Genomic DNA, 22,651 nt, shown 5'->3' on the forward strand with positions numbered 1-22,651 from the left:
ACCTTTTTTTAACAATTTAAGTAATGTCTACACCCAATGTGGGACTCGAACTCACAACCCCAAGGTCGAGAGTCACAGGCTCCTCTCCCTGAGTCAGCGAGGTGGCCCCTTCCCTGATCTTCTCAGGTGGGCTGCTCTCCACCTCTTGCTGGTCCCAGTCACTCCTTGCCAGGTCACTCTGTGCTTACCCACATCAGAAGTGATCGTCTTCAGTTCACACAGCCTGCTGTGTGGGCCCTGTTCTGCGGTGGGACGTGGTCTTCATGCCTGCCCTCAGCCCCCTCGGTGGGATGGGTGCTCAGGCCCCAGCAGCTGTGGGTGCCAGGTGCTAAAGGCTCCCACCTGTACTTCTTGGGAGGCTGGCCCTTGGCTAATAGGAGCTGGTTTGCAGGATATGCCAGGGGGGTGGCTCAGGATCAGAACAGAGAGGTGGGTGATGGGGCAAGTGGGGCCAAGTCTCTAAGTGCAAAGGCAGATCCTATCTTTACTTAAAATTCTGATATTTTGTTCATTCTGGATTTAGGGTCTTAATTTTGATTTTTTCTTTCTTAAATATTTCATTTTTTTAAAGTAATCTCTACAGCCAGCGTGGGGTTCAAACCTACAACCCCAAGATCAAGAGTTGCATGTTTCACCAACTGAGGCAGCCAGGCACCCCTAATTTTTATTTTTATTTTTTTATAAAGAGTTTATTTATTTATTCATGAGACACACACACACACACACATACAGAGGCAGAGACACAGGCAGAGGGAGAAGCAGGCTTCCTGCATGGAGCCCGATGCAGGACTAGATTCTGGGACTCCAGGATCATGCCCTGGGCTGAAGGCAGACGTTCAACCACTGAGCCACCCAGATGTCCCTAATTTTGATTAAACAAAACAAAACACCGCATTAAAATATGGTTGATTTTGATTACTGAGTCTTTCTTGGCTCCTAAATTTTGTGTTCAAGGCGAGAAGTCCTGAACCTGCTCAGAGGTGGGGTCTGAGAATCTGTATGTTAAATGTGCTTTCCCAAACCCCCGCTGTTTCTCCTAGGACAGTGACTTTCGCATACGGTCTCCCAGCTATACGGGGCCAGTTGCCTGTAGCACGGTCAAAAGGGAAGCCCCACTAGCCCCACTAGGAAGCGTGAATTTGCCTCTACGCTTCAATGAGAAGCATTATCTTTCAGTGTGATTTATAGTTGGGCTTTCTGCATCAGATTGCACATTGCCAGAAAAAAAAGTAGAAGAGCCACCATCGTAAAGTTGGTCACTTCTACTCTAGAAGCAGCTGGTTAGAAGTTCCAAGGCCTCCTAATTCTTATTAGGGCCAAAGACCCTAAGCTCCCTCTGGATGTGCAGGTCAGTGTCTGGAGCCCCTCTGTCCCTCAGGGGAGGTCTGGAGAGGTGCCTAAGTCTGGGCCTTTATCTCAGCCACCAGCACAGATCAGAATCTGTGCGAGACCCCAGCTCTTCCTCTATGACCCTAGAGTCTGTCCTCCCCCACCAGGTGCTGTCCCATTTGGGGCTTCTCCACCCCACATGGTATTTGCTTTCCACTCCATTGAGTTTTAAACAGCTCCATTGTATAGCTCTCTGTGTCACGCTCCTGTCTGTTTAGCATCTTCAGTGATCTCCTGTCTCTCACAGCCTCTGGGGGGGGGGGAGCAGAATTAAAGGTCATTCCATAAATCTACGGTATTATTACCATGACAGCAATGCCTGATGGCTGTGACACCCACCAGGCTGGGGAAAGTAGAGATAATTAGTCGGAAAACTTACTTTTCAGATGTGAGTCACGGGAAGCAGGTGTCAGGGGAGGCTTTCACAAGGTCCTCGTGACTCAAGTGATATTTCCACTCTGCCTCACTGTGTGTACCCCATGCTGAGATGGCCATGCCTCCCCACCCCCCCAAGATAGAGACATGACATGCTCGAAGGCGTTTCTACTTTCTGGCCGTCTTTCCCGTTTCCCTTCATTCATTCACTCCACAGACATTTCGGGAGCACCTACCAGGTGCCAGGCCCTGTGCTAGGTGCTGGGAGTCAGCAGCGAGTTTCATTACTCAGTAGGGACTCACAGCGCGAGAGGAGTGTTGGTCTCCTTGGGCAGGAGAGAGACGGTAATCGAGTGGCAGGGAAGACACGGGACAACGTGGCAGGTGGACAGGCCGGTGAAGATCAAGCAGGGTAGGAGGGAGTTAGGTGGAGGTGCTGGTGTGCCTTCTTTAGAGAGGTGGTCAGGGAGGTGAGGGGAGGGGCAGCCATGCAGGGTTCTTCGGGAAGGGCATTCCAGGCAGAGGGATCCACAGACGTGAAGGCCTGAGATGGGAACGGGCTGGAGGGCCCCGTGGCCAGGTGCAGTGAGCAAAGCAGAGAGAGGTGCGGGATGGAGGCTGGAGGGAGGACAGGGCCCTTGAGTCACTCAGGGCATTAGGGTTTTATTCTCAATGTAGGGGATGGCCCCCGATGGACTCAGGCAGGACAGTGAGGTGGTCAGATCTGTGTCAGAGCGTGCCTCCTGCGGTCAGCCCAGGGGAGCGGCCGTGGCCAGGGCAGCAGCGGGTTTGGGACGAAGACAGCAATGTTGTCGTACCTGTGAGGGTGAAGCCAGGGTGTGGCTGTCCCCGGGGGATGAAGCACTGAGGGGCTCTGATGCCCTCGAACTAGGTCAGTCTGTTGGTTGGCCGGGGGGGCTTCACCCGCGCTATGTGACATCGGGAGCAGTACCCAGCCGGGTGGGTGCTCTGCAGGCCTCTGGAGGGCACAGGGAGGCCTCTGCAGGCTCCAGACAGTGCTTCTCAGACTCCCCGGGGGACCACGGCCCATCTTCCCAAAGCATCAATCCCACTCTGGATTTAGATTTAGATTCAGGTAAGTGATTAAATCACTTTTTTTTTGTTAGACTGTTACAATACATGTGGAGTAGAGAAGAAAGTCCATAGTATTTTTAAAAGATAAAATGAAACGATTTCACTTCCATAGTCGGAGATGCCGATGGGCCCCTCCGTGTCCACTTAACCACTGGGGTGCCTTTGGGGAAAGGTTTGAGAACCCGAAGGTACAAAACAAGAGAACAGAGGATGGAGGAGAAGGAAAGGGGAGGAAGCGAGGCCAGGAGGTAGGAGGAATCAAAGAGAAACAGGAGAGAATGCAGTATTTACTGGCAATTTCCCCAAAGGTATCTGTTCTCTCCCTGTTCCCCAAACCCTGCCGGGCCCGACCAGGCCTGAACGAGCCAAGGAAACAGGCCCCGTCCTCCCGGTACCCACGGTGGCTGGCTTTGCTGGAGAGCAGCGTCCTCTCTTCAGAGCCCCACGGAAGGCATCTTCTCCCTTTTTCATCGCTTTGCTTTAACTGCACACGGTCCACGCTAAACGCAGACATACTGCTGCTGAAATTTGTCTTTTTTCCCTCTGGGAGGACCCATAACGCAAGTCTTTGCCGGGCATGTTATTTACATGGTGGAAAGGACAAAGCCATCTCCTTGTTGGGGGGAAACAGAGGTGGGAGCTGGGGGGGCTGGAGGGGGCTGTCATAGGTGTGTGCTGGGCTCTTGACCGGCTTCTGCCCCACTTGTGGAGGCGGAGGGTAGGGACCCCTCTGTGGATGTCCCAGCCTTCCTTCTCGGGGTGTGGTTGGCGCGGGTCCTGCGCCAGGGCCGCGCTCAGAGCAGCAGGTGCCTTTGAAGGCTTCTTGTAGTGACGGCGATGGCTTCAAGCCGCGGAGGGCAGGCAGGGCTGGGGGTGTCCTGGCGGTGGCGGTGGTGGTGGCGGCGGCGGCAGCGGGGCACGTCCTCTGGGTTCAGTTGTTGTCTCTGGTGTCCGAGGAGGCACTTCCAAACAAGATGTCACTGTCGTGGGACATGGTGCTCAGCTGTGACTTGGTCTTGATGAGGAACTGGGCCCTGCGGAACATCACCCTCTCCTGCTCCTGCTTGAGCTCCAGGTAGGAGCGGGAGAAGGTGTGGAAGATGGAGGTCACCGGGAAGGCCATGAGCAGGATGCCACTGAGGATGCTGCTGAGTGCCACCACCTGGCCCGGCGTGCTCCTGGGGACCATGTCTCCATAGCCCACAGTTGTCATGGTGATGACGGCCCACCAGTAGCAGGCGGGGATGCTGGTGAACTCGGGGCTATCGGCCATCTCGTTCTCGATGACGTAGAGGAGGGGGGCAAAGAGGGCGATGGCCACGCAGAGGAAGAGCAGCAGGAGCCCGAACTCGCGGGTGCAGCGGCGGGCCGTGAGCCCCAGCGTCTGCAGCCCCAGCGAGTGGCGGGCCAGCCGCATGACGTACAGGATGCGCAGCGCCCGCAGGACCCGCAGCACCAGCCCCACCTTGTCCAGGTAGCTGTTGCCCGCGCCCGACTTGCGGCGGCCCGCGGCCGCGCCGTCCACCAGCAGGGTGATGTAGTAGGGCAGGATGGCCACCATGTCGATCAGCGTCAGCGGGCTCCGCAGGAAGGCGAACTTGCTGGGCGCCTGGATGAGCCGCAGGAGGAACTCGAGGGAGAACCAGCCCACGCACACCGACTCCACAATGAAGACGTTGTGGCACATCTGCGAGCACTGGCCCTGCGAGGCGGGGGGTGGGGGGGAAGGAGGTCAGGGGAGATGTCAGTGGTCCCACCTGCAAGGCCGCGGGCTTGGCCCTGGTCCCACCCGGTCCCCGGCTAAGCTCACTTCCCCGGGGACCCTGGCCAGGCCTAGAGCTTGAAGCACCTACAACGACCACTCTTCATCTCCCTCCCCAGCCCAGACCTCGGCCCTGGATTCCAGACCCCAGAAGGGGCTGCCTCCTGGACTGCTCCCCTAGGGTGTCTGAGGGGCATCTCACATCCCAAACTGGACTGTTGATTTCTTTTTAAAATTCTTTTTATTGAGATATAACTGACATATGATATTGTGTCAGTTTTGGGTGTACAACATGTTGATTTGATACATCTACATATTGCAATAGGATTACCACCATAGCCTTAAGCTAACACCTTTATCATGTCATGCCAGGTAATTATCATTTCTTTTTTGGGGTGGAAACAATTAGCCTTTTCGGGCTCTTGATTTCTCCTGCACACCCGCCCACCAGTGCTTTCCCTTCTTAGCAATCCTACCTTTCCAGTTGCTCAGGATGGGAGACTAGGCCTCATTCTGACACCTCTCATACAGTCCTCAGGAAATCCCATCGGTTCTTCATTTAAAATGATTCCAGAAATCTAACCACTTCTCATGTGTCCGCTGCCCTTACCTTGGTCCAGCCACCATCATCTCTTGCCTGGACAGTTGCAGCCACTTCCTTCCTGGAATCCCTGGTCCCTACAGTTCATTTTGCACACACAGCCAGAGGGATCTGAGAGCGTGAATCAGATCCCGTGTGTGCTCTGGTCAGCACCCTCCATGGCTCAGAGAGATAGCTCCGGGGGTGCACAGGGCCTGGCTGCTGCCTCTCCCACTTCCCAGTCCCCTGCCTGCCTTGTTCCTGTGCTCCAGCCTACACCCCAGGCTCCTCCCCGCACCCCTGTGCCCCCAAGTCAGGCCTTGACTTTCTGCTCCCTCTGCAGGAGTCCTCTTCAACACCCACATGGCTCTGCCCTCCCTTCCTCCGGCTCATGACCCCCTCAGTTCAATGTCCCCCCTCCCTCTGTCCTCTATCCTGATTCTTCCTTTCCTGCTTTATTTGTTCAGAGAACTCATCATCTCTTAAAATGCTTTATAAGTTACTTATTGATCATGTTTATTATCTGTTTCCACCCTCCCCCTCCCTTGCCCAGCAGATCATGGCCCCATAGGGAGGGGTAGCTTGTGCATCATCCACTCTCAGGACCCCAGTACCTGGAACAGCCCAGCACCTGACAAGTGACAAATTCATGTTTGTCACTGGGGTGGATGGAAGCCCATGGGACTGGTGTTAAATGAGGGCGCCAACTCAAGGCCAGGTGGGCACAGGGAACCCGAGGAAGCTGGGCCAGGCGGGGTGGAGGCCGGCCAGAGAGCACAGCTGTCCTGCTAAGTGGCTCCTGATTGCCGTGCCAGGACAATTCAGGCTGGAGGCTGGAAATGTGGAGTTTTGCATGAAATCTCTTGGGTTTTAAATGTATTAATTCAATACAAAGCAAACACTCTGTGGACCACTCCAACACATCTGTGTACTGCATTTGGCATGCAGGCTGCCAGCTTGTCTCTGGTCTGCAACAGAAGTGGACAGTAGACTGTCCCCAGTGACTTAGGGCCTCAACCTCAGAGGGGCCTGTGACAGAGTGGGAAGGCACACATGGTTTTAGCCCGGGGCATCTGTCATTCCTGGGCACAGCTGGACTCTAGGAGTCCTGTACTAGCAGCTCTCTCTCTAGGAATATGTTAGAGACTGGAGACAAATGAACTAGTACTTGGTGGGGTTTTGAGGTCTCAGCCCTCTGGGATGGGAAGCCCTCTCCTCTAGGAAGCCTTCCTGGAGTGTGCCTCCTCCAAGTACCCCCAGCACAGTTGATGGGCCTTTCCTAACAGCTCCGTTGGCTTATGTCTCACACTTATGGTCACAGGGGTGTCACTGTCCCTCCTCCACCAGACCTGAAGTCCTTGTAGCTGGCATTCTCATTCTGGCCCCCCTGCATGCCTGGTGATGCCTGAATACAGTAGGCGCTCAAATGTATGCTCAAGGAGCAAGTGAAACAGTGAACCCCACTGGCCTCCAGAATGAAGTCAAAGAACCGCATTTTCACTGAATCAAGAAAAGTCCAGGTATTATTAAAAAAAAAAAGTAAATGTCAGAAGTTGAATAAAACAGTAGCTTTATGAGTATTTTCCTGATAAAATCAGGATTGCATATGTTGGAGCCAAGAAAAAACTTATACCATGTGCAGGTACTTCCAGACAGTTCTCAAATGGTGAGCATTCTCTCTCTCTCTCTTTCTTTGGCAGGTGTGTGTAATCCTTATAGTTAGCGCTTCCTGCATGCTCAAGCGCCCGGCACTATTCCAATCACTTCCCTTGGACTCACTGAATCCTCTCAACACTGTGAAGTTGAGCCTGTGCACAGCCCCCTTGGATGTGTGAGGAAACTGAGGCACAGCAAGGTTAAGCAACTGATCTACAGATGTGCAGCCAGAGTGGATGCACTGGCATTCAAATTCAGGCCACTGGGCTCTAGCCCTGCCCTCGTCATCACTCCCTCTTCTGCTGATCAAAAATTGATTTTACTGGTTGAGTGTCATTTTTTTTTAATATTCACTTTAAAAATTCAGTGTATTAAAAAGTGCCAGAAACATCCCCGCCCCATGTATTATAAATGCAAAAGCCATCACTACCTCCTCCCTTATGCAGAAAAACCCTTGTGTCGTGAGTAGTTCCAATTTTCCATCAGACACTTCATGTGAAGCACTTAGCACGTGCGGGGTACACAGCCAGTGCTCAATAAATGCTGGCCGGCACGATGTTTGTGTTGAGTTCATACATCGCTTCTCGGCCTTTTGGCTAAGATCAAGTGAGTTCATACAGCCAAACCTATTTCTCCATTGCCTGTACAATCTGTACTTGCCTAAATGTTTTGGTATGCTTTTATGCTTCTAGAAACCTCCCCACCCTGCTCCCCAGTATGGGGGAGAGGGTCCCCATTAAAAAACCCAGAGATTTCATACATTAGGAAGCTGGATGGGGGGAACACGCACTTTGCATAGACTCAGCTGCCACCCACAGCTGCTGCGTGGACTGCAGGCCAGGGGGCTGGGACTGTATATATTTTGAGAAGCTGAGAGTTTGAATTTTTAAATGCAAAACACTTCACTTTGAAATGCTGATAACCGAGTAGAATTTTTAGGGAGCACAGTGTGGGCCAGTCACGCACTTCTGTGGGGCTACATGAAGTCCTGGGCTGCCAGGTGGGACCCAGACTTCTTGGTTCAAGAATGTAGAATTCAGACTCAGTCAGACCTGGGTCTGGGCAAGCTGCCCCGCCTCACTGTTCTCGTCTGTCAGCTGGGTATGAGAACGCCTCATGTACGGGGTTGCTGGAAGAGTCACCGAGAATGCTAAGTTGTAGGCAGAACTGGCTGCTGCTAACTGCGTGCCGCATGCTGCCCCTGAGAACCGGGCACACACCTCGGTCAGGCCACGGAGCAAACACTTTACACGCATTCTCTTGTTTAACAGAGATGCTCCTTATCGGAGCACAAGTGCACGCATGCATTAACTATTGATAAAAATTAGATGCAGGACCTACAAAACGGTTCTGGGATATTTTTAAATGAGGGAATTAGGGAGGTTGAGATAGGGCTCATGTGGGTGAAATAAAGGTTGATGACATGTCTTTAGCTCGGGGCAGGCACACCATAAACCGCATCATTCATGTACTCGCTCATTCGTTCCTTCCACAGAGTGGCCGAGTGCCTTGTCCATGCTGACACTGTCCTAGACCCTGGGGGTACGGGACAGACCAGGACAGGCACGGAGCTCGTGTCTGAACGTGGAGGTGGACAACACATGTAAACAGGCTGTCAGAAAGGGACTGGAGATGCTGCTCGGCCAGTGCAGTCAGGGAAGGCCTCCTGGTGGAGGTGACCGCGCCCGTGTGAAGGATGTGGATGTTGGGGAGGGGGCTGCAGACTGCTCTGTTTCCTGAGCTTAGAGACCCTCCCTCACTGCAGTGAGCCTCCCCGCGCAGCTGTGGCTCTTACCTGCTCCTCCTCCTCCCGCAGGCTGGGCAGGGTGCTGATGGACAGGTTGACGGCCGTGACGGTGACGAAGAGCACCGAGAGGCAGGCGAACACCTTGCCGGGCAGCCCCGAGTGCGGCCTCTCCACCATGTCGCGCAGTCTCCGCATGCAGCGGCCCAGGCGGCCCTCGCCCTCGGCCGGGCCCTCGCTGCCCGGGTCCTCGCTGGACAGCGGCTCGTCGTCGTCGTCGTCCCGCTCCACCACGTCGGCGAACTCCTCGATCTTCTGCAGGTAGCGGCGCTTGCAGCAGCCGTCCAGGCGGTCCTCGGCGATGCCCCAGTACAGCAGCTCCTCCTGGAAGGACAGGGCGCACATCTCCCGCAGCAGCCGCAGCTTGCCGGCCCGCAGGAAGGTCAGGATGGTGCCAAAGGCGCCCGGGTGGCGGTCGAAGAAGAACTCGTTGCAGGTCACGTCGTAGTCATCGCACACGTTGAGGATGTCGTCGAAGTTGGTGCAGGCCTTGAGCTGGCCCAGGCGCGTCAGCGGGAACTCCTCGAGCGTGGTCCAGGGCAGCGAGTACTTGATGCCGCCCACGTTGATGATGATCTGGCGCCGCCGGTCCTCGGGCTGGCCGGCCTGGCGGGGCGCGTCGGGGGGCCGGGGCCGGGGCCGCAGCCGCTGCGCCCGGCGGTAGAAGACGCCCTTGAGGGACTGGCCCTGCGGGAAGAAGGCCGGGTGGAAGGAGGCGTCCGAGGCGCAGCTCAGGGCGCTGTAGTCGTAGTCAGAGTTGTCTCCCGGTAGGAGGGTCATGTTGGGCCTTCACATCGCCCTCGGGCCTGGGGTGGAGAAGGGAGGACAGACCCTCAGTGACGCCGGAGTCTCGGCCGACAGTGCTGATTCTGCAGACATTCACTGTTAGGGACCGAACTGTGTCACCCCCACCTCCGCTCCTGCCCCCAGATTCCCAGCGGAAGCCCTGACCCCTGTGGGCCAGTATTAGGGGGCAGAGCCTGGGGTGGGGGGTGATTACGGTTAGCCCAAGCCAGCAGGACCCTTGTGCGAAGAGGGAGAGACACCAGAGCTCCCTCTCTCTCCACCAGGTGAGGACACAGCGAGAAGACAGACACCTACAAGCCAGGAAGAGTCCTCACCAGAAGCCAACCACGTGGGCACCCTGAACCTTGACTTCCAAGCACTTGTGGGGACAAGCACAGCCTCTGGAGCCTCATGGCCTGGGCATGCTACTCAGCCTTGATCTGTTTCAATTTCCTCATCTGGAGAGTGGGTAAAACCATTTGACCTACTTCATAGGATTAGAGAAGATTCAATGAATTCCGTGCCTAAGAGCACTTAATAACACAATGCCTGGCACACAGTAGGTACTCAATCATTGCTGTCCATTATTACTATTTGTGTTTACCTTAAAGAGACACCTTGTATTGCTTCCATAAGTGGAAAGCCCATTATCAATGGCCATAAATAAGAGGCAATGTCCAAAGAAATGCCTAAGTATCATAACAGTGATACTTTGACGTTATAGGGGTGAGCTGGACAGGCACGTCCACTTCTCCAGGAAGCCTCTCCTTGGTTCTTCCTTGGTTCACTCCCAGGGGTGAGTCCTCTCACCCCTGTGCCTGCAGCATTATCCTTACTATATCTGTGTGCAAGCCTGGCTCCTTTATAAGGCTGCTCGCTCTGTGGGGCAAGAACTGGGCTTTACCCAGCTCTGCATCTCTGTGTCCAGCAGTGTAAGAGCTCAAAGAAGTAGTTGCGGAATGAGGCCAACACGAGGAAGGCACTTCTGAGAACCTGAGGTCAAAGTATCCGCTTACACAGGCTCCTCCCTTCCCAGTGCTCGCAGCTAACTAAAGGTGTGTGCTACTAGCATGACATTGCTTATTCATTCATAGCTCATGGGCTGAATTTGGTTCACACGTAATATGCCTGGCTTGGAGAAGATTTTGAAAATTGAAGAATTTTGTGTAAAAATTTACATTCTTGGTTTCTCTTGAAAAGTCAGACTATTGGGGTGCCCGGGGGGCTCAGTGGTTGAGCGTCTGCCTTTGGCTCAGGTCACGATCTCAGCGTCCTGGGATCAAGACCCACATTGGGCTCCCCATAGGGAGCCCGCTTCTCCCTCTATGTCTCTCATGAATGAAGAAATCTTAAAAAAAAAAAAAAAAAAAAAAAGACTATTTGGCAACATTTGGCCTGAATTCCAGCTGAGAAATGACTGCCCGCTGTAGGCAGGGCACACATGTTACAATCTACCACAGTCCCCCATTCCCTGGGATCTTCCTTGTACCCATTGTCTTTCACATGTATGTTTCCTTCCTGGCTCCCCGTAGGCATTTGAGTTTGAGAGCCCCAGATTATAGCAGTAGAGCCATCCAGAATTAGGCTGATCCATAGGAAAGAAGTAAGAGTCTAATACTCTGCTTTATAAAATCACCACCCCTCCCTCCAGCCCAGTCCCCCATGGAAGCAAGTGGTACCAGAAGTCTACCAATTCTGATGGAAACCCATTTCCAATACCTGAGCGTCGATCTGTATCTGATCTGTTGCTCAGGGGAAACGCACGTACACACACACACGCACGCACATACACACCTTTGTGGACAAGAAAGTGTTCAACAGGAGCCGAGGGGGGGGTTCCATTTGAAAGAGAATCCTTCCTACCAGAAATTCTTTTACGGAAAGCAAATCGTTGCTCCACTCATTTATCTTTGGGGAAAGCTACAGGTTCAGAGATTGGGTTCTGGAAAACTAGGTACACCTGCGTTTGAAATGAAAATGATTAGATTTTAGAGTGTTGAGAATGTTTCTGAACTTCACCTAAAATTGGAACCCATCTCCTCAGGCACAGCCTGCCAGACTCCCTTGGAGGAGTGAGAATAATCCCTTTCAGGCACTTCACGTTAGTGGTACCGCTTTTCAGCTCCCCTGTTTTATCTTTGTCACAGAAGACAAGAGGAAAAGTGACATTCTGTTTGGCAAGAATGACGACGGAGGAAAAGGAACCTTCCTCTTGTCCTGCAAGTCCTAAAGAGCCCCTGTAAAACCCCCTTGGCTGTAATCACCTTTTACAGAATGTCTTCTTTCAAGCTCCCAGCTCTCCCTCTGGCACAAAGCTCCCCCAATTAGCAATCCCTCATTTCTTTCTCTCATGACCCATGTCAGTTGTGAGTTAAAGCTTCAGCATTCTATGTGGAAAGTTATCCTGCCTCAGCACACTGTTTGGCATGGAGAAGGAAAAAAAACCTTGCTTCATGCAAGCTGCTTGTACCTGGAAGGCTAGATGCTGGGATTTGCTAAATGAAGAGGAATGGGCACACTTCTCCTGGGCCTTTGGTCTTGGGGATACCCAGCCTGATGGGTCTATAGGGAGATGGCTCTGCATGCTAGACTCTAGTCTCCAGTGAAGTTCATAAATCAAACAGGCCCCCAAACCCTGCTTCTGGAAAGCAATGCCACCTTCTACCCAGCCTGATACCCTCATGAGAAGTTTGGTCTTTTAAGATTTCTCTACAGTGTTAGGTCTGTCCGTCCAAAGCATGATGGATTTTAGTGATTTTTGTCTCTGAGGGTCTATGGATGCTTAGGAAGGGAAAGCTACTCAAGAAGGGGGCTGTGATATTGAGGATGATGAGGATGATGAGGAGTTCTGGGCTGGCATTCAACATTTTACACATGTTGGGCCTGTGCCAGGTCTATGGGCATGACAGAGACCATGACAGACTCAGCCTTGTCCTCAGGGAGTGGACATTCCAATGGTGAAGGTGGTCTCTAAGTAAGTATACAGATCATTTCAGGAAAGAGAGCAAGAACATGATGGCAACATGAGCTGGAGGGGTCTAGGAGGGCTTCTAAGAGGAGGGAGCCTGGAGGCTGAGGTTGGGTGGGAAGGAATCCACCCTATAAGGCCCTGGAGGAGGGTGTCTAGGGCTGAGGGAATGGGAAGAGCTTGCTCCTTGACCTGGGGGTGGGCTTGGGTGGTCAAGCCAAAGAAGGCCAAGTGGTGGGGTGCAGGGAATGAGGGGAAGGTGGGAGAAGCTGAGTGTGGGAGTCAGAAGACACCAGATGGAACAGTCTAGTAAGCCATGACAAGGGGCTGGGGTTCACTCTCCAAGGGATGGAGGCGGGGGTCCTCAGGAGTAGATTACAGGCAGGCCGGGCACATCAGGCTGGAATTCTCTGCAGTCATTCTCAAAAGAGTCAACTAAAGCTTGGACCAGTGGAGGAGACTGGAGAATTGGCTGTGTTCCAGATAGACTTTGAAGGAACTGCTGCCAGGACTTGATGTGGGAGGGGAGTGTGGTAAGGGGGAAAGAGAATGGATTCCAGTAGTGCCATTCACTGAGGTGACACTAGGTGGCATTATGATGAGCCTTGCATAGCGGGCAGCATTTGCTGCCTGTGGGATGATAGACAGGAGGGCAGATGGGCAAAGCAGGGAGAGACAGTAGGGATGAGGGTGGCTTGCATGGATGGATGGATGGATGGATGGATGGATGGATGGAGTCAGACCACACCAAAGCTGTCCTGATGATTGTGTGTGTGTTGGGGGTGGGTGTAGTATCAGCTATCTGACAGCGCTAGGCTGTAGAGGGCAGGAGGACCAGGCTAGCAGAGAAAGAGCAGAGCCCAGAGGCCAAGGTGCTTGCTCCCTGTGCCCAGCACCCAGCACCCACTTCTCCCATAGAAGCTATACTCCACACCAGGCCTGGTTAAGGCAGGTAGACACCACTGGGGGAGATGTGTAGGCAGAGTGCTGTGCCCCCACCAACATGCCCTAATCCTAATCCCTGGAACCTGTGAATAAGTTAGACTACATAAGAGGAGGAATTAAGGTTGCTAATCAGCTGCCTTTGAGATGGGAAGATGATCCTGGATTCTCCAGGGGCCCAAGCCATCCCAAGGGTCCTTAAGAGATGGAAGAAAGAGGCAGGAAAGAGGGGTGCAATACGGTGTGAGGAAGACTCTGCTGGCCACTGCTGGCTTTGAAGGTCAAAGGGGCAACAGGCTGATGACAGCAGCAGCCTCTAGAAGCTGGAAAAAGACAAGACCTGACTCTCCCCTGGCCTCTCCAGAAAGGAATGCAGCCTGCTGACCCCTTGATCTTAGCCCTCCCTGTAAGGCCCATTTGAGACTTCTGTCTTCCAAAATGTGAGGTAAGAAGTTTGTGTTGTTTTCAGCCAGTCAGTTTGGGGTACTCAGTTACAGCAGCAATAGGAGAGAGTAACACAGGGATGTTGACAAAAAGCAGGTCCTACTGCAGCTTGGGAACAGCTCCCCCAGTCCAATCTGGGGAAGCAGAAGAGCCCATGGGCTCTGGAACCAGGAGACCTGTGTTCAAGGCCGGTTACGCTGACTCCGGGCAAGTCGCACCTTACCTCTGAGACTCACTATCCTCGTCTGTAAAATGGGGGCATGAATAGCTCCTACCTCCCCGAGTTATGGTGAAGACTAAGGCAGATGACATGGGTGATATGCTTGGCCCAATGCCTGACACACAGTGAACCCTCAACAGACACCTGCTGTACTGTTAGCTACGAGGGTGGTCTTTCATCTTTCTCTTCACCAGCCAAGGGTGACTCCTCTCTTGACCCGATCCAGTGGGATTTGAATGCAGCATTTGTCTGACCCCCAGAGCTCCCTGCTGGAGGAAGTACAGTCTGGTAGAGCCTCAGGAAAAGCCATCAGGGGTGCTGAGGGAAGTGAAGGGTGTTGCTGCTGTCTGACCCAGGAATCCCAGTCCTGGGTGTATTTCCCAGGGTCCACAGGGGTGTGGCACACAGTAAGATATTATCTATACTCAGATTCTTGACTCAGGGTCTGCTTCTGGGGAATCAGACCCAAGGGAGGAACCAGGTATAAGAATGCGTGCCCTGCGTTGCCTGTGGCCCCCTGGTGTCCATCCTGGGGCTGGGGGGCGGGCCAAGTGAGTCGTGGTAGACACAGATGGTGGACTCCTATACATTGCACAGGATTTAGAAGCATTGAACTAGATGTAGGTTTAGCAACACATTTAGATCTTAAAAGCATGATGCCGAGTGGAAAAGAAACAGAAGTTTATAGCACTATGCTATTTATGTAAATGAACACACACGCACACACACACACGTTACATATTTGACAAAGACTCAAGCACATGGAAGGATCTATATCAACTACAGGGAGGGTGCCTGGCAGGACAGGGGAAGGGGATAAGCAGGAGGGTGGTGTGGAATGTGGGAACAAGGGGTAAGGCAGGCTGGCACAGGCCAGTGATGGATAGTGGCATGAAGTGAAGAGCGTGGTTAACACAACTCTGGGATTTAATCCAGGTAAAGGAAAATGAAGAGCACAAAACCAACCAAGCCACCAGGTTCTGAATTGCACTGAGTGCTCAGTGGAGATAGATTCTTAGGACCATCCCCAGACCTTCTTGGTCAGAATCCCCGAAGGAGGCGGGGGGAGAGGGCAGGAATTGGCATTTTTGGCAGGCTCCCTCACAGATTCTCATGTACGCTCAAGTTCAAAAGGGATAAAAAGAGAGGGTGTCTTGAATACCTGGAGTCCATACCCCAGGGGCTGGGGGCTGCAAGAAGCTCTGGATATTGGTGGGGAGCCTCCTGACCCACTCCTCCATCTCTTTGGGGGTTCTGGAAAGCTCTGTGGGTCCCAATCTTGGGGAACTTCCCTGGAGAAGTCGAAACCCTTCTGCTTCGAGGGAAAAACCTCTGCACTGAGGCTGCCTTGGTCCAATTCCCCTTTGGGAGCCCCCAGATTTGCTGAAACTTCCCATGCAGCTTCTTTTCCTTCCTCCTGGGAGAATGATGAGGTGCCCAAGCTCTGACGGAGGGCTGAGTACTCATTTCCAAAGAGAAATGGTCACTGACCCTGAAAGGAGTTCTGAGTGGCAGAGGCCGCTCTGTGGTCAGTGTCTGCTGCGAATGGAGGTGCTAGACACAGGGGTGCAGGGTAGGAGGGGATAGCGGGGTGGGACAAAGTCAGGCTTTGCCCGGCCACCACAGCTGCTTCTGTTCATGACCCTCTGGCCTGAGACGGTCATCTGCACCCACCGAGTCACCTGCCCTCTCTGCGCCTCTTTTCTCCCTATAAAGGGGGGAGAAGCATGCCCATGCAGAGGGCTGCTGTGATGACCCAGTGAATGGAGGTTTGCTGCAGGAATTAGCAGTGTCGCCAGATCGCTCACCTCCCATCAAGGTCATGAACGGGGTTCCATAAACTGTGATGCACTGATCCTAACTGCTACAATACCTCCTGGTACTTTTACCAAACCACCGCTCTCTCCTGACTGTCCTTCTAGTCCTGAGCCCCTCCCCTGGGACGGAGTTCTCGGCCCCTCTTCTGAGTCGGAGGGGGAGGCAGAGAGAGTGCTGGACACGCACGGTGCTCTAATGACAACAGCCATGGCCACCCTTGATTGCACACAAAGTGCTAGGCGCTGTGCCAGGCTGCTACCACTAACACCCTCATTTCATAGATGATGAAACTGAGGCTTTGACAATAAAAACTCAGGACTCTGGGGATATGAGTGTCGAGGCCACAATCAATCTACGTCTGTAGGACTCCAAGGCAAACCTCTTTGACCTCGGTATTGACCTCTTTGACTGTCTCCCTGGATTACTGGTTCCCAGGGGGAACTACCTGTAGCAAGCCAGGACTGATCTCCCATCTCTCTATAGACACGCTTTTGGAAAGTCTTCTGTGATGGCGAGAAGCAGGCAGTTGCTCACGGCTGGGGGAAACACATTTATTCCTATTGTATATTCACATAAGAGCAGGGGAAGGAATCAACAAAACTCCTGGTGGTGTCAAATTCTGACTTGCCATTTTGGCCTCCGATGGAAGAGCCCTCCTGTGCCGTGAACAGGTACCAGCCAGAGGTGACGGTGTGGCCTCTGGGCCGGGATGCCTGTGTCACCACTTCTAGCTGTGCACCTTGACGAAAATAACCTCACCTCTCTGTGCCTGAGCATTCTCAGCTATAAACCAGGGTCATTATCATACTTCCTTGTAGGTGCTTGGAGCTGTGTCTGCACATGTTAGGGCTCTGAGTTTGCTAGAATGGCTTTTGTGAAGCAAGCTTGGCACCTCCCTTCACATTTCCTTTCTCAGAGGAGAAATGTGAAGCCGAAAACATTTTCCAGAAGGGAGGCTTCAGTGCTGACTCTCCTCTCACCTGGCACGACATCACTCACTCTGGTGGGCCTCAGTTTCCCCATCTGTAACATAAACCGATGAGGCATGCCCCTAAAGTAGGCAGCGTAATGGTCCCCCAAAAGAGGGCTATGTCCTAATCCCCAGACCCTGAGGATATGGGCCCTTACGTGGCAAAAGAGATTTTGCTGGTGTGATTAATTAAATTGATGAGATTTAATTGAGGCGGGGAGATGAGCCTGTATTATCCAGGTGGGGCCGCATCGAATTATAAGAGATCCTTAAAGAGGAGGCAGGAGGGTCAGAGCCAGAGAGGCAGATGGGATGGTGAAAGCAGAGGTCGGAGTGATGTGGGGCCAGGAGCCAAGGGTGTGGGCAGGTTCTAGAAGCTGGAATTCCAGGGCAGGGAAGTGGGATTACCGCCCCCCCCCCCCAATCCCCGCCACGAGGAACACAGCCCTGCAAACCCCTTGGTTTTAGGTCAATGACACCCATTTTCGACTTCTGATCCCCCAATCTGTAAGATACTAAATTCGTGTTGCTTTAAGCCACTACTAAATTGGTGGTAATATGTGGCAGGAGGGAACTAACACAACCTCAAATGCAACTTTCTAAAGGAAGAGCATTTCTCTCCTGGGCAACTCGGGCTTTGTTTTTTACCTCTCACATCACGATTCTCAACCTGGGCTATTCCCTCACCCTGAGATCTCTCCACGCTGCCCTTCCCCTGCCAGGGGCTTCATCTGTCAGGGTTAGGGCTCCTGGCTGGGGTGACTCAGAGGCGGGTCATGCTGCATCAATTCCCAATTAAAATGTTAATCAAAATGGATCCTGCCAGTAGGCTGGCCCAGGTCCCAGCCTGCTGGACCGCCTCGAGATGCGGCACCCACATGGAGAGTCTGTCTTTCTTAGCTACCTGCTGTCCATCCTCATCACCACGCAACCACACCGGATGGATCTCAGTCCCGCAGCTTGGGAGCTGGGCCCAAGACACTGGTGATAGTGAAGTATTTGCTGGGAGCTGGGCTCTTCCCTCCATCTCTACCTGCTTCCCCAAGGTAAGCGTGCCAGAGTCCACCTCTCCCGCCATGGAAAAGACCAAGTGGCTTCTGGAGCCTCCTTATTCTGCTTGTGGCAAAATAACACCAAATGCACATTTGCCTTCTACCAGGACGTGTTTTGGGGTGGGGTAGGGGAGCCAAAAGTGCTTTTCTATTTGCCTCCTTGCAGCCTGAAACCTGGGAGCACAGGCATAGGCAGAGGAAGAGGCTGGTGGTGGGGAGCGGGGGAGGGGGGAGGGGGGGTAGCCGGGACCTTGGGCAGCAGGAAGGGGACAGCTGCATACACAGTCCCTCCATTCTTTCTCTTTAATAAGTGTTAAGGCTGCAGCACCTGGTGGCTGTGGTAGGCCACTGAGGAGGTGGGCCACTGAGGAACGAGGGAGAGCCTGGTTGTACATGCCTGCCTGGGGACACGCAGGTGTGAGGCACAGTCACCACAGAGCAGGGACAAGTCTGAGGCAAATCGCTCAGATCCGGTGTGTGGCATGCTACTTTGTGTTATGATTTTGTTAACCACATACTGTCTGCTACATAATAAAAATGGCCAAGGGTGATTGAGTGCTTGCAGGCTAGACTTTCCTGCCTCTCTGTTCTTATTCATTCTATTTAGAGTGGCTTTTCCAGCCACCATTTTCCACCCAGGGACTACATTTTCTGGGTTTAATAAATCACCCGGGAGTAGATTCCCAGACCCCTGTGTCTTTGGCAACCGGAAATGCTGACTCTTTATCATGTATTCAGAAAGGGGAGGTGGAGAAAGACAGCCCAGTCAACACAGTTTTTAGGGGTCAAGGGGGTTAATTCCTTAGTTCTGGTTTGAGTGTCTTAGCCCTGCATCCAGAACACATTTCTCTGCTCTCATGCTCCCTGGGGGCATCAATTGAGCCTCTCGCTGGGGCCCAGCTGTGTGTCTGATGCAGAGAATTCAAAGTGGCAGTGGGAATGGAGCTGGGCTCCCAGATCTGTCCTGGCTGGGCTCCAGGGTGCCCCCGGCCTGGGTTCCCAAACTTTGGGACGGGGATCAAGGCTGCCTTGTTTCAGTCCCCCATGGGTTTGGGGCATGTCCCACAATAGACATCTTTCCACTGGAATGGGCAGTGTTAGGGAGTGACTCATAAGGGCCATCCCCAGAGGCCATCGTAGCCTGTCTCTCAAACACACCTTTCCCTCATTCCCCACTCCAGAGGGGCCTCTGCTGGGGTCCAAGACAGAGGACACCAGGGTCAAGCTCAGGTCTGGGAGAACCCAAGAAATCCACTCAAGAAAGACAGCGTGCCCTGGCCCCAGCACTGGCGTTGGGTCTCCAGCATGCGGAACTTTCCTTGGAGACTTGTTCCTCAGGAGTGACTGACTGCAGTCAAGTGTGTGGGTATCAGACACACCCTAGTGCATAAACCTCTTCAGATTCATACAAGCAGGAGCCCCCCCCCCCCCCCAGTGAATCAGAGCAGTTCCTGTTTCCTCCTGGCCGCCCCCCACCCCAGCACTTATCTCAAGGTATCAGTGAAGGAAGTCTGTGTCCTCTCATCCTCTGGGTGACTTTGGTGCCGGGCACCCTTTACGTGCTTAAGAAAATGCCTGCTGAACAGACAACTTTAATAAACCGTTATCGGTCGGAGTCTGCATTCACCCGGAACGTTAGGCCAGTATTTCCCAACACCACACCACCCCTCTTCTCTCCCGCCATGATCAGCCTCCCCTAAGGAGCTTTTTGAGGACATTTTCTTCCTATCCAAGAACCTATTTCAGTTTTCCCGCTCTCTTTGAGAATGACTGCATTACAGGAACCAAGGAAGGGCCATTCTGCTTCTCCCTATAGACATGGGGGCTGCGGCAGTCAGCCACCCCCGCAGGCTAGGCCTCCTCTAGGCAAGGGCTGGGGCTTAATCCCTACTTCGCTCCAAGCTGCAAGATGCTTCCATCCACCCCATCCCTCTCCTTCAGAGTCCCTCATGTCCCAGCTCAGGAACTGTTTGTTAAATGAAATAATGCATGTCGGGCACTCGGCATGGTGACCCGCGCCTAGTAGGTGCTCACTCAACCCATCTTTGTCCAATTCATGAATGCACGAACTTCTCTCCTTTCCTGCCTTATCCAAAGATTCCCGTCCACCCTGGCAGAGCCCCTGGGGGGGGGGTATGGAGTCCCTGAGGCTGAGGAGGCCACCCCCACTTTTCCTATGAGATGCTAGAGCCTCCAGTGACCACAGCTGTCTCGGAATCCCCAGCGCCGAGCACACACTGGGCGCTCCATAAAAGCTGGCTGAGTAGATGACGGACTTAATGAAGCCCGCTGGTGGAGATGCTCCGTCCCTGCCCAAGGTGGAGTGAACAAGCCAGGGCCGGGGCCCCCTCTTCCACCTCTCCCTCCTCCCGGGATCCAGAAACCGCCGCGGCGGCCAGGATGCGCCCCCCGCCCCGGCCCCGGCCCCGCGGCGGAGCACGGCCGGCCCTTCGCCCCCGGGGCCCGCCGGGGACAGCCCGAGCCGGACCCGCGCCCCCGCCGCCCCCGCAGCCGCTCCCGCCGCCCCCGCCTCCCCGCCCCGGGCAGCCCCCGCCCCGAGCCGGGCCGAGCCGAGCCGAGCGAGTGTGCGGGCGCCGGGGGCCGCCGGCGGGGCTGCCGCGCGCAAAGTTCCCACCTCAAGTTCCCGTCACGGCGTCTCCGCGGCGGAGTTGGCCCGGCCGCGGCTGCCGTCCCCCCGGGCGGCCGGCGGGTCCCGGGCGAGGGCGCGCGCAGGGGCGGGGAGCCGCCCGGGCCGCCTCCCGGAGCCGCGGGCCAACTTCGGTCCCCGGGCCCGGCTCCGCTCCGCACTCGGACCCAGGGCCGCCCCGCCTCCGCCTCCCGGTCCCCGCCGCGCTCCGAGTGCGCCGGGAGCGCCGCGCCGCAGCCGCCGAGGGAGGAGGGAGGAGGGAGGAGGAGGGAGGGAGGAGGGAGGGAGGGAGGGAGCGGGGCAGGAGGCGGGACGGAGGGAGGGACTGCGCGCCGGGCGGGGAGAGGGGGCGCGCGGCGGGGAGAGGGGGCGCGGCGGGGAGAGGGGGCCCGCGCGGCGGGTGGGCCGCGCTCCGGCCGGGACCCGCGCCCTGCGCCCCCCCGCCCCCGCGCTCCGGCCGGGACCCCGCGCTCCCCCGCGTCCCCCCCGCACCTCCCCGCGCTCCAGCCGGGACCCCGCGCCCCCCGCCGCGCCCCACCCCCACTTCGCGCTCGGCCGGAACCCGCGCCCCGCGCCCCCCTCGCGCCTCCCCGCGCCCCCCCGCGCTCCGGCCGGGACCCCGCGCATCCCCGGGACCCCAGCGTCCCCCCCCTCCGGGCTCCGGCTGGGACCCCGCGCCCTCCGCGCCCCCCGGGCTCGGGCCGGGACCCAGCGCCCCGCGCCCCCCACCCCGCGCCTCCCGCGCCCCCGGCCCTCCGCGCTCCCCCGCGCTCCCCCGCTCGCTGCCCCGGGGCCGTCCGTGCGCCCCCCATACCCCGGGATCGCGCGCCTGGTCACCTGCGTTCCCCCGCCGCCCGGGTGCCCCCCGCGGGTCCTCCACGTGAAGCGCCCCCCACCCCCGCTCCGCCGCCCCGGGGCCACATGCCGCCCGTCGTGTGCTGTTCCCGCGAGGTCCGAGTGCCCCGGTGCCACCGCAGGGACCGCACGGCCCGCAGCGTCAAGTGCTCAGGGATCGCACCTGCCGCGCCAGGCGCCTTTCCCTCGGGCCGCGGGGCCCGGCCGCCTGCACGCCCGGCCCGACGCGGGGCGCTCACACCGGGCCTGGGGTCCCGGGTCCAGCAACCCGTGCGTAGGCAGCCCGTCGGGCCTCGCTTGGGAGTCGGTAGGAGTTGCCCTTTAGCGCGGGGCGGGTTAGCGCCTCTTCCTGAACCCGCGCCCCCGCAGAGCCCGCCTCCGAGGGTCGCTTGCCTCGCCCCCCGCCCCCCTTCCTCATCCTTCCAGCCTCGACCCTCGGGGGTGGGGAGCGGGCTCCGCAGTTGAAAGCCCACGTTTCCTGGGACTTGAAGAGAAAGAGGGTCCGTTGGGCAGCAGGTGGTTTACTGGTGCCGCAGAGGTGACCGCAAACAGAGGACTTGTCCGCAAGAACTCACCTGCTCACGGAGAGGCTGAACCAGGAAACCGCTAGCTAGGGAGCAAGACTGCAGTCCGTGGGGGGCGGGGGGGGGCAGGGAAGAAGCCAGAGCAGGGGTGGGGGGCGCAGAGTGAGGGGGAGAGCACTTTCCATAGACCTTTGAGGTGGGGACATTCACACAGCCCCGAACAAGGAGGATCTCCTAAGAGAGCTTTCCAGGTGGGCGGCCCAGTAAAGGCAATGACCGTGAAGCAGGAAGGAGAGGGAGGCCTGTTTGAGGGACCGCAGGGACACCAGAGGGAGGTACTGGGGAGGGTCTTCCTAGCTGTGTGAGCTTTGGCATCAGGTGGCCCCTGGAGCACACTTTGAGAAATAAGGTGCCTACGCAGTGGGCCCCTGCCTTCCTCTCCTGTCTGAAAATTGGCATTTGTATCTTCTTTTCCTTTGTTGTCTGTCCCTTGTTGTCCCTCTCCACACTAGACATCGGGCTCCATCAGGGCTGGGACTATGTGTGCTCCCTCCGGCATCTTCCACACTGCCAGGCACCGACAGACCAGGTTTCTGAAATAATTGTTGGGAGGAACATCTATTGGGGGTAGATGTGATGGTCCCAGGGAGATATAGGGCTTTCTGAAGAGCACAGGATGAAGATGCAGAAGTGCCCCCCCCCCCCCACTTCTGAGTCAGTAGTTTGGGGCGGGACCCTTCTCCTAAGTTCTTTGGTCATTCTGA

At 55.5% G+C, this 22,651-nt stretch overlaps 1 protein-coding gene across 1 annotated transcript; it reads right to left on the reverse strand.

The window, feature by feature from the left end:
• Positions 1 to 663: 663 nt before the first annotated feature.
• Positions 664 to 20,721, reverse strand: KCNG1 (potassium voltage-gated channel modifier subfamily G member 1). Its single transcript, XM_077873588.1, has 3 exons — positions 20,497 to 20,721; positions 8,653 to 9,467; positions 664 to 4,561 (listed from the first exon to the last, which is right to left on the reverse strand). The coding sequence occupies exons 2-3, from the start codon at positions 9,439 to 9,441 to the stop codon at positions 3,791 to 3,793; spliced, it is 1,560 nt and encodes a 519-aa protein (XP_077729714.1). The 5' UTR covers positions 9,442 to 9,467; positions 20,497 to 20,721; the 3' UTR covers positions 664 to 3,790.
• Between the last annotated feature and the right edge of the window lie 1,930 nt (positions 20,722 to 22,651).

The sequence above is a fragment of the Canis aureus genome, chromosome 26 (genome assembly GCF_053574225.1).
Source record: "Canis aureus isolate CA01 chromosome 26, VMU_Caureus_v.1.0, whole genome shotgun sequence".
NCBI lineage: Eukaryota > Metazoa > Chordata > Mammalia > Carnivora > Canidae > Canis > Canis aureus.

Excerpts from the sequence above, each read along its gene's own strand:
- KCNG1 (XM_077873588.1), bottom strand. The coding sequence starts at position 9,441 with ATGACCCTCCTACCGGGAGACAACTCTGACTACGACTACAGCGCCCTG. Across the intron at positions 4,562-8,652 it reads TGCGGGAGGAGGAGGAGCAG|GGCCAGTGCTCGCAGATGTG; the intron begins GTAAGAGCCACA and ends CCCGCCTCGCAG.